Genomic DNA, 11916 nt, shown 5'->3' with positions numbered 1-11916 from the left:
AATGTTAGATGGTATTTCATTAAGGTTGAATACTCCTAAGAATTTTAAGTGAAAATCCATTGTAGCTAGTATGATATTTGCCACTTAGCATTAGTCTTCTCTTTAGTAAGATGTGAGGAAGGTTGGCTTTCTCATCATCTCATGTCACAAGGTTAAGAAAGTGTTTAAAGCTACAATACTTTAGGCTTGTCCTAGTGCCGCTCCTTACACTTAAAAATATTTCATTCCCTAAGCTAACTGACTTACAATCCAAACTACCAGAGAGTTTAACTTAATAAGATGTCTTTTCATTAACAGTGAATTTGTCAACAATTATTTTAAGCAAGCAGAAGTAGTAAATGTCTTTTTGGGTTTATTGCTAAGTACACCGAAGTCTTCCATCTAGCCAAGAAAATGGCCAATATTCACCTCATATTCAGTCTCTATTGAAATTGTGAACATGAAACCAAATAATGTGTTTTCTCTGTTTTATGTATATGCAACTATGATTTTTCATTGAAAAACAAACTCCTATCTTCTTTTTCTTGATCCAGCAAACAAAAATAGTTATGTAATGACTGAGGGTTTTTTTACTTCCCATAGGAAGTGAAAAAAACATAGGAGTAAGTAACACAGAAATGTAAAATTCTATATCACATCATGAATATGAAACTCACAGCCATCAGTCAGCCTCTCCTGTTGTGTCTGTCTAAGGAACTATTATGAAAAAGTTGGATCCATTTCTTCTATGATTACTTTTGTTCTGCTCTTTCCTCATTTTATCCTATTGGAGTTTTGGGTTGCGTACTCTTCAGTTTCACTTAATTCACTGTAACCGAACCTAGGGATAAATGTAACCAAACTGAGAACAGGAGCCAGATTTCAGGGGAACAGGTGCAATTCACATTATATGTTGCTCTGAAGTGAATCACACTGGTTGGAATTTTCAAGCAACTGCAAGAAACATGCAAAGTAAGATTTCTTGGTTTTGTATGATCAATTTCCTTCATTGTCTGAAAAACCAGCAGGAGAACACTGATACAAATTTTATAAATAGTGGCTCCCTTGCCACTTACACTCCCACTGCTCTCAAATACACAGAAAACATTCTTGTCAATTCACCAGGTGAGAGTGTGAAAGTATTAAGACTGCTTAAGAAAATAAGCAATGCCTGGGCTTCAGCTTGCTGTTAGCTGGTGTCTTGAATGCATAAAAAATAGCTAGCACCATTAGTTAAGTGCAAGTCCTAGTTACCATATAAAAAATAGATTAACCGTCTCTACTATCACCTCAGCATGGTGCTTAATGGCTGCTTGAAGGTACCATATAATCTTTTGGATAGTTTAATCATTTCCTTCTTCATAGTTCAAAGGATCAGAGTGCTTATTAAACATTGTGTTCTCAGCACTTTCAGAGCAGAACTTCACTGAATAAGAAGTGCCATATAGTTTACTAAAGCCAGTAAATAAGGTTTATACAACGCTTGCTGTTGGAAAGCTAAAAAGAAAGGAGGGTGCTCACCCTTATAATCTTCTAAGATTATGTTTGAGGAGCATGAAATTCCTCAGTCTTGAACAAGCTGAAATCTCACATCCCAAACTACTTACTGATAAACAAAAAGCAAATAAAAGCAGACGATATTGCTGAGAAGGTATTTGTCCTTCCAGTTGTCATTTCATTTCAGTATAATTATTGATTTTAATTACTTTTTAAAGTAATTAAACAACAGCATTGTTTTAATTAGCAGGAGAATAAGGAGTAAGTAGAGGTAACCAGTGGAAAATTAAGATAAGATTTCTTGAATATGCCACATGCCCAAATGGGTAGAAACTAAAGATTGTCACCATCTGATATTTTTTCATTGGTCTGTGTAAAATTAAGTGGTGATCTTAGTCCCATAGGATTCGGAGAGCGCTTGCAGCACAGAAGGCAATAATTATCATCATTGCTGACAATCTCTATAACTACACCAAGCATAGACTAGAGACAAAAACGTAATTTACCTTCTTATCCTTAAAGGTTTTGTTCCTTCATGTCAGAGTTCAATCACACTGGAGGAGCAGCCAAAGGTAATTTGTTTTATCTGGTGCCCACACTAAGCTTGTTCTTTACAACAAAGCAAACATTTCAGCTTCTAGAGCCAGCAAATCAAGCAGTGCATACAAACATAATCCCTTCCAAATAAAATTGAAATCCAACTTAGATAACATCAACAGATCCATGCTTGTAAAGGAATTATAACCAAGCTTTAGGCATTGACAAAAGGAGAAGTGAAGCAAAAGGCAATAATTCTGTGGTATTCTCTCACACCTTTAGCTGTACAAGTATAACCTCAGTCAAATTCATCCATGACAGTTTTCCACAGCATGAAACTCAAAGTGGAAATACTGTCAAGGACACTTATAGATCTGTCTCTAGCTTTTTTATTTCTCATTGCTTAAACATTTTCTAATGAATGTAGGATCTTTTGTAGTGAATTTGAGCCGATAATAACATGATTTGGGCCTTCACTGCAAGAAAAGTCATTAACTGTCTGGGAAAAGACTGGCAAGGTTACCATGTGACAGATAAATGAATTTGATTACATGTTTAATTATGCAGATTTTATGGACCAGATATGCCACTTAATGATTACTAGAGGAAACAGGAATCAAGCTACTGTGTAAAATTGTCAATGAATTTATTGGACCTGGCAGAGATTAAAAATTTTACAGAAGTTTAGTTTGCTAAAAGACCAAGTAATTAAAGCTTAATCGTCAAAACTACAATAAAGTACTTTGTAAGTTTGTCCCATATTTTCTAAGTTTACTGAAAGTAGGAATAGATACACTACCTGATTATTGACATGGTGTATTTCTTATTCTAGGTTCTATCCTTAGGGGCTGATGTTCTACCAGAATATAAACTCCAGACACCTCGCATCAACAAGTTTACTATATTGCACTATAGTCCTTTCAAAGCCGTCTGGGACTGGCTCATCCTGTTGCTGGTGATATATACGGCCATATTCACCCCTTACTCTGCTGCCTTCCTTCTGAATGATAGTGAGGAACGGAAGAGGAGAGAGTGTGGATATTCTTGCAGCCCACTGAATGTCGTAGACTTAATTGTGGATATTATGTTTATCATTGACATTCTAATAAACTTCAGAACAACATATGTAAACCAGAATGAAGAAGTGGTAAGTGATCCAGCAAAAATAGCAATTCATTACTTCAAAGGCTGGTTCCTAATTGACATGGTTGCTGCAATACCTTTTGACCTGCTGATTTTTGGCTCTGGCTCTGAAGAGGTAAGCTTAAATGAATATGAAATCTTACATCTGAAGTTTTGACTTTGCTGCAATAATTTGTATATCCTAATATATTTTTTTACTTGTCAGATTTTTTTATTTGTCAGGCTGTATGACAGTTCCACCCCATTTTAAAGTTAAACAAAAATTAAATCTTCCTTAGTAGAAAAATGCAGAATATTAGCTTTAACTGACAGGAGAACAAGTTGAATGATTCAGGTAATATTTTTCAATTATACCATATTTACTTTCAAGTATACAAAATATCTTTACAAATAAGGAAATAAATATATCATGTATGAAGAATTTGTTCAAATGCTTTTATGTAAGGACTGCTCTTTTGATTTGCTGCTGGCTTTATAAAAACTGCTTGTGTATTTAAGTGTTGTATAGGCATTAAAGGAGTAATATAAATTTTCTCCATTCAAAATGTTTATATCAAATTTTTAATCAGTGTAAAACAGGGTAGTTACAGTGTAAACCAGTTAATAAAATTATTTGGCTGTTGCCTGTTTTATCATGAATATGGATTACCAAAAGATAGGAAAAAGATTATATGGGGTTAACCTTGCCAGACCTGACTAGTGTCCTTACTCTGTCTATACAATAGGTTAAAAAAATGTTCAATGTATTAATCCAAAGTATAAAATATATGCTGGGTTCTGGCTGCCTGACCCAGTTCTGCCTCCTGACAAAGAATTTTATTTAATTTAAGAAGGGGTAAAGTTATACCTTTTTTTTTTTAATGAAAAGTCAACTGACAAGTAGAGATTTGGGGGTTTTTAATGTGATGCATAGAACACAGCAGTTATTTTTTTAAAAAAGCAGCAAACCAAGCAAAATATGATCTATTCACTTTTCAGAGGACATAGATACATTTCTTATAATTACTGTTTTGCACATATTCTTGTAAGGGAAACAGTTTGTCATCCACGTGTTTCTCATTACTTGAGAAGAGAAAGGTGAAAACTACAAATTATTCAGCAACCTTTAGCCTGAAAACATACTGATCTGACTGTATGCCTCTATGTCACATTTTCATTTCTAAATTAATTTCTTTTTATTAAGGTCACTTGCTGTGACAGAAAATATTTTTATGTTCACACCAAAAGCCTGATCAGAATTGTGAGCATACCCTCCCTATCCTCACAAACTACATGTAAACTTAATTAAGTACCATTGAATCTGATTATTTTAAAGATCTTTTCCAACCAAAATTACTCTACTATTCTATTCTATGTCTTTAACTGTAAATATAAAACTATTGGCACATACATGCACCTTGAGAGTCTTGTGAGCATATTCAGTCTTAAAAATTTCAGAAATTGAATGAATATCAGTCATGAGTTTCTTAAACTCACACTTTCCTGTCTCCTGTCCTTCTGAAAAATCATTATAATAACATAGTCTAATTCAACAGTCATAAGAATCAACAGTAATGTTCCTGATCAATAGTGATATTCCCACTATTTTGAACATTAGCATACACAGTCAAGGCAAAGGAGGAATTTGGAGAAACATGTAGGTAAACAGCATGCAGTAAAAATTCATTTATTTTTTTTTTAAGGAATGAAGTAAGAAAGACAGTAACATAAAAGACAGAGGGAACGTGTTAATAATTCTTCTACCAAAATATAACTTTTTTATTCAGAAAAAGACTAAAAAGCTGAGAGATTCAAGAGACACTTCACTCACCTTCTACATTCATTATCCGTTGTAGGACTCAGTCTTTCCGCAGACATTTTTACTGTAGTTTTGATAGTATAGACACATAAAAGACAAACATCTTGAAAACAGGATTCCTTCCAACTTGGACCACACAATTCAGGTGTGGTTTGCATTCCTTTCTGATCAATGAGCACTCTTCATTTCTGGAAATTATGTTCAGTGATTGGAAGTGGGGAACAAGAAGTATTAAAAGAGGGATCAATTCCAAAGTTCATTGAAGGAGTGCTCTTTGGATTTGACTCTGAACATCATTCTTCCACACCTCCCCTATTACAGACATCCTTAAGAGTAAAGTGCTAAGTGCTAAAACAATGCTAAACGTCTAACGTTAATATAAAATAGTGTTACCGATCACTTGCAAACAAGTGCATTCTGGCAGGTGAGTACACAAAGATAAAAATCTGGAACCTGGAACAGAAATTATTGGACCGTGTAATTGCTTTTTCAGTATTGCAGGTACAAGTAAATTGATTCTTTATTCCCTTGAAACCTCATAATTAAGCAGTTTCATTACCTGGATAAACTTTGTTTACCTAAGCAGCAATGAACCTATACAGATTATGACCAGTTCATCATGCCATGGTGCCTTCTCTCTCTCATTCATCATATTGAATATGTTAATCACATTTTCTAAGCTGCTACTTACTCCAGTTTTGCTTCCTACATTGTTAACTATATTTCCCCAATGATGCCATTTTTTATAGTTTAGCGAGAAGGAGCAAATGAAAAACTGTTAGAATGGAGCATTTTTAATGTAATAGAATATTTTTCAGTCATAAGGGTTATCTTTTTTATTAAATAGCTGGTTTGGTTGTTTTATCTAGAGATTCTTCAAATAGAATCCCCTATGAACAACTGTATTGAACAGCCTTTTTATTAAACAACATAAGCTCCGAAGACAACTTCATATGTGCTCACCCAGCTTTCAAACACCTTGATATCAAACCAAGCCTAGAAAGGGCAGGAGATAATAATCCAAATACCACATGCAGCACTATCTGAATGATTTCATTTGAGCCACACTTTGTCAACCATAGGAAAGCAACAGAGTATGACAGTTAACTTTCCAATTTGTAAGACAGGGAACTAATATAATTTTCAATTATTTTTTTTCTGTTTTAAACAGATGCAACATAAAATTATTGTTATTGGTAGTAAACCATTGTCTCTTTTGTTTACTTAATTGTTAAATCACATCCCTGATACTTAGGATGATTAAAATAATCTAATCTAAAGATGGGCTTTATACTGGTTTTTTGGTAGTTTAATCATTCTGCTCATCTAAGGAGTCTGGGTTGGATTTTAAACAAATAATAGTTGCAGTGGCAAAGCTCATGAAAGCAGACACATAGGTGATGTGCACGTACAAGTGGAATGCAGCTTAAGATAATGAGATTTTGTATATATGCATTTAATATAATGCACTTTTTAATGTATTGATCAGTTTCTCACTTCAAAGACAGGTACATTGTAGGGGGAAATCGGATGAATATATAGATGACAGGGTTTCTTCCCTTTCACCTAGAACCTACTGCAATAAAACATACAGACAAGTAATGGTAACATCTTCAGCAACAAGGTTTTCATATTTTTAGTTTTATGAAATTGAGGCCAGAGAGAATACTCAGCTGAAATATGCAGAAAGCCATGAAGGCTTTTGCTTTTGCAAATTTAAATCAAAATAAATACATCATGACATATATATCCAGCATACTCAAAAAAAATGTAAGAGTGAATGTGTCTACTATTCATGGCAGTAAATCAATAAAATAGATGGGTTTTGGCTAAAATGAAGACATATAAATCAAAGTACTCTTGTTCTTCTCTAAGGTTTTTTTTTCTTCACTCCGCCACACACACTGTATCTGTTAAAGCAAACTGAAAAGAGGAATCCCACATTTCTAGAATTAGAGATTGAACCTAAAAGTTCTGGCTGGATCTCCACTGATAGAATCAGTAATTTACCAACTTCCAAATTAAAATGTATTTGAAAATCAAGTTCAGAAGACATCTCAGGAAGATAGTAGTGTAGTTTCCAGTGCTAGGTCTAGCAATTTACTTGGAAAACCTATTCCAATGAATTTCAAGAAGATTGCACAGCTGATTTTATAGGCAATCTGTCTTTACATTAGCAACTCTGTGAACTGAGTACAGCCCAGGATGGTGCAGCATTAGGGTAGATTCTATGGAAATTATTTAGGTGGCTGTGTAATATCAGAGAAGTGTTTAGTATCAACTTTTCCTTCCCTTGATTGGTTTTCAAGATGAAGCGAAAAGTTATTAATAGACTATTTTGGCAGTCCTTTATCAACAGCAGTTGAAGTACCGGTACCCTGATATAAATGAGAAGTTTTGGTTAGTTGAAATATTTTTGTTTAATTGCTGTTTGTACTAACATTTTCAGTATCATGATGCATACAGCATAAAGATCTTCAACAATGACATAGTGCTCAGAAGAGGCTATTAAGGTAATGGAGGACAGACTGAAAGGCTAAATTTTGGCATATATTAGATATTTTTCCAAGAGATAGAGAAGGGTTAACTATGCTTGATTCTATAGTATTCATATTTAATAGATTTATTTACAGGCTGCAAAAAAAGGTAGAAAGTTGACGATTTTAAGATGAAATGTAGGTGACAGGAAATTCTTGAAAAACTGAGAACCTTACAATGCCACGAAGCTGGAAGCGACTCTAGGATATGAAATGCTGTGTAAGACAGTGCACATTACTGCACATTGGAAAAGACAGCTTGAGATATTCCTAACTTCAGTGGGTTATTAGGTTTAAAAAAGAGACAAATAACAAATGACATTATTGATTTATAAATTAATGTTATGAAGAAACAATCAAACAAAATAAATTTAAAAAAAAATCTAGAGGAAACCTCAAGATTTGGCCATCAGTAAGAAAATCATCAGTTGTAAATGGCTTTTTGCACAAGCAGAATACCATTTATGCAAATGCTTAATTGGGTGATACCAACTCCCTCTTCCAGTTAATAGCTGGAATAATACTAATATCTTATGAATTATACCCTCTGCAATCAGATAAACTGATGCTCTCCTTTTTCAAAGCTAGCTGTAATCAATTGCTGTCCATGAAAATAGCCCTCTGCTATGGTCATTTCAGCATCAGGGCTTGAGAGATTGAAGGTATAAACTAATCTCACTGTTAACAAAGATGACTAATCAAAGGATAACCCCTTGTAAAATATAAGGATTTTTTAAAATAAATTCAGTGACCTAAACATAGAAAATGTATTACCCATTATTTACTGTTTTTAGAAAGTTGTGGGGGTTTTTCCCCACAGAGATAAAATAATTAATGAACTTAAACCTTTCTCAGGCTTCTTAGTAGCAAAACTCAATAATTATTAAAAAAAAAAAAAAAGATATCTTCTGTGTGATTACTTGCTCTTAGAGAAAACTGTGTAGGCATGAAAGAGCCATTGTAGGCATGATCTGTTCTTTATTTTTTGTGCTATTGCTGAAGTCAAAACAGAAAAAGCCCAATGCACTTTTAATCCAAGTCTCTCTCCTGTATTGTTGCAAGAAAAAAAGTAAAAGATGTTTTAAGGGGCTAAATAGCACAATAACCAAGTAAGGCAAAAATATCAAAATTATGTTGGCTATACTGGTTAACAAAATGTTAACTGACTGACAGATTGGATTATAAAACTAGTGCAGTGGAGAAGCATAAGCTGGTCTTTTTTACTTTTCTCTGTAATTTTGTTTATTTGTAATGAAAAAATATGTTTGAGGAAATAGAATGTCTGTTTTGGCAGAATGGGTATTATCTAAATATGGGTATTAATAATGGGTATTATTATGGGTACCATGGGTATTATCTAAAGACCTTATCTTTTTAATAAATCTTACCAGTTAAAAATTATTCAATGTATTGTAGATATTTTAGATTCTGAAAGCACTTATATATATGCTATGGTCCTCATGAATTACAGTTTAGGCAAACAGTTAAGTGTCTTAAGTAAATGGAATGCTGTCTGCACTGAATATACTATAGTGGGGGAAAATGTTATTACTGAAAAAAGTACTAATGTGTGTATCCAACAGTCCAGCTGATACAGCTAGATATGCTGAAAACAGAGCAGCAAGCAATTCAGAGGAATCTACCAGATTGCTGTTTGCAGACATTAATGGCTCCATGCTGAGCAAAGTATGCCAGCACAGCAAGGAAATTACATTGCTTGAGGCATAGTTCTGACACCAAGTACTTCTGTCCCTAGTCAAGTGACACATGGGAGGTGAACTGTTACTGTGTGAAAGCTGAAGCTACACTGAGAAGTGGACAGCATATAAAGACACATCAAAACCTATGGATCATGCCTTCCACCTCTACTTCCAGCTGTATTTTAGTGTCAAAGCCTCTCCACTGTGTTGAAGAAAACTCATATTCAGGATGAGTTTCTTGATGGTTTAAAGCTTATGTAGTCCCCCTCATGCTGATTTCACACTGAAGACATGAAGTTTGCCTGTATTATACACTGCCAGCACACTCCAGAGCTCTCACTGATGCAGTGCTTAAGCATGGTATTGACCCTGAGGATGCATATTAGCGAGTCTTATCTTAAGAATGCGATGGAGTACTCGGCATAGTTTGGATTCACAATCAGCCTTCTGTTCTGATCTGTTTAAGGGGCACTGTAAGAATATGTTGCCACTTGCATGGTGTAGAGATATGACTACATCTGGTTCCTACACCCCAATAGGAACAAATCTCAGCTTTTCTTAAGATTGTTTTTTCCTTATGGGATTATAATTATTTAAGCCTGATCCATCTTAAAAAAAAAAAAAAAAAAAAAAAAGGCAATATTCCTATGCTGAACTCAGCCTAGGCATTTTGGAATAATGTGGTCTTTCAGAATGTTGAGGTCACAACCAATGAGAACAGCCTTCTTTATGTGACAATTATAACTTCACCTGAAGTTGTTAAGTTGAACCAAGGAGTGTTACCCAGTGTCAGCCTACATTATCCTCTTTCTCATTTACTTAGAAAATATGAATAATATTTTGGGCTGACAAATCCAGCCAAGAAAGTATCTTTTTTTTGTTTTTTATTTTACTCAGAAACATGGTAAATGCAAGGATTTATTAAAATATTAAAACTACTCTAGTACTTGTTGGAAGAAAGCTTTAACACAACACCTACTACCATCAGAGTAGTTTGTAAGGCTCAGAAAACTTCCAGTTAAGTGGTATGTAATATACAAGCATGTTAAAAATTAAAAGAAAAATCTTTACAAAATCAAGGAAAAACTTATTAAAAATTTATTCAGTCTTGACATATACCTAAATACTTTGAGATATGTTCAGGTTTAATGGAAGGAAAAAGGTAGCTGAGTTCTTTTTTGAAATCAAGTAGTTACTATTTACAATGTTGTCAACTCTTTTACAAGGAATTAACAAGCATGAAAATGATTTACTGATTGAAAATTGTACATTTACATTCATAAATTTTAGATTCCTTTAAAAAGATCAACACCTCAACAAGACTCCAGTGAATCATAGTGCAAGTCTGCATTAAGAATCTTGGAAAGTATTCCTGGTTTATAACTGATCTTTTTGTTTGTTTTTTTTAATGGTATAGTACTTTCATTAGTGTCCTCTACCACTGCACCTGCAAGCTTCAGGATGAAAGATGCAAAAAGAAGGCTAATATGGAGTCTGACAGCAGTAACTTTTCCATTCTTTTCTATTCATAGAGGTTCTTCTACCTGTATAGAGTGTTCTGACCATTACAAACAGGAAGACAGAAAGGTTGGAACTAGATGATCTTTAAAGTCCCTCTCAATCCAAACCATTCTATGATAATATTAGCAGAATAAGATTCTTACTCTTTGGGATATTTCCACCGTCTTCCTTCTCTTTTGTAGAACATGTGTGCCTGAGCATTGCAAGGAGTCTCTAAGTTAGGATCAAGAATAGTCACACAGCCTTGTTCAAACATCATAAATACGTATTACCTACAAGGCCAGTCATATAACAAGTAGTTCCAGTAACTTACAGACTATAGCATGCCAAAACATCATTGATCCAATAGATCACTTAAGTCCATTAGGGTGGATTGAAGAGTCCAGATCAAGAATAAAATTCAAAATGAAAAACTGTTCATGAGATAATTACAATTTCTATATACATTTAAAATATGCATTTTCAATTCTTTTCTTCACAGTTTTATAACATATTTGACAGTTCAAAGAAAATGAAATTAAGATTACATTGTAATTGGTTCATTTATAGCTTTTTGTTGAAATAGTGGAATTTGCACTGTTTTGTTCATGCTGACTTTTCATGAAAGTACATTTGCTAACAGAAAAAAATCAATTTCTTCTTCTATTTTATTTTTACAGACAACTACATTAATAGGTCTTCTGAAGACAGCTAGACTGCTGCGTTTGGTGAGGGTAGCACGGAAATTGGACAGATATTCAGAATACGGTGCTGCAGTTCTGATGCTCCTTATGTGCATATTTGCTCTAATTGCACACTGGCTTGCTTGCATTTGGTATGCCATTGGAAACGTAGAAAGACCTTACTTGGCTCACAAGATTGGTTGGTTGGATTCTTTAGGAGAACAATTAGGAAAGCATTACAATAAGAGTGATGCAAGCTCTGGACCATCCATCAAGGACAAATATGTTACAGCACTTTATTTTACCTTCAGCAGTCTTACAAGTGTAGGATTTGGAAATGTGTCTCCAAACACCAACTCAGAGAAAATATTTTCCATCTGTGTCATGTTGATTGGCTGTAAGTAGTTTTACCATATGAATTTTATTTTTTTTTCTCATTTAACTTAGAGTTAACAGTCTAAGCTAATAAGATTAGAAACATGCAGCTGGAAGGGCGAATTCCCAGAGAAAGCAATGTTATATGCAAAAATATGTTGTGACTC

The 11916-nt window shown here is 34.0% G+C and overlaps 1 protein-coding gene across 1 annotated transcript in view; it reads left to right on the top strand.

The window, feature by feature from the left end:
* The window catches only part of KCNH7 (potassium voltage-gated channel, subfamily H (eag-related), member 7), a 210745-nt gene that overhangs the window by 160898 nt on the left and 37931 nt on the right, over window positions 1–11916 (top strand). The window contains exons 7-8 of the mRNA XM_009996095.1: window positions 2846–3271; window positions 11372–11771. Of these exons, the coding sequence (XP_009994397.1) occupies window positions 2846–3271; window positions 11372–11771 (826 nt within the window). The remainder of the gene's footprint in view (window positions 1–2845; window positions 3272–11371; window positions 11772–11916) is intronic.

Source organism: Chaetura pelagica, unplaced genomic scaffold (assembly GCF_000747805.2).
Source record: "Chaetura pelagica isolate M959 unplaced genomic scaffold, ChaPel_1.0 scaffold3, whole genome shotgun sequence".
Classification (NCBI taxonomy): Eukaryota; Metazoa; Chordata; class Aves; order Apodiformes; family Apodidae; genus Chaetura; species Chaetura pelagica.
This window is presented reverse-complemented; position numbering and strand designations above follow the sequence as displayed.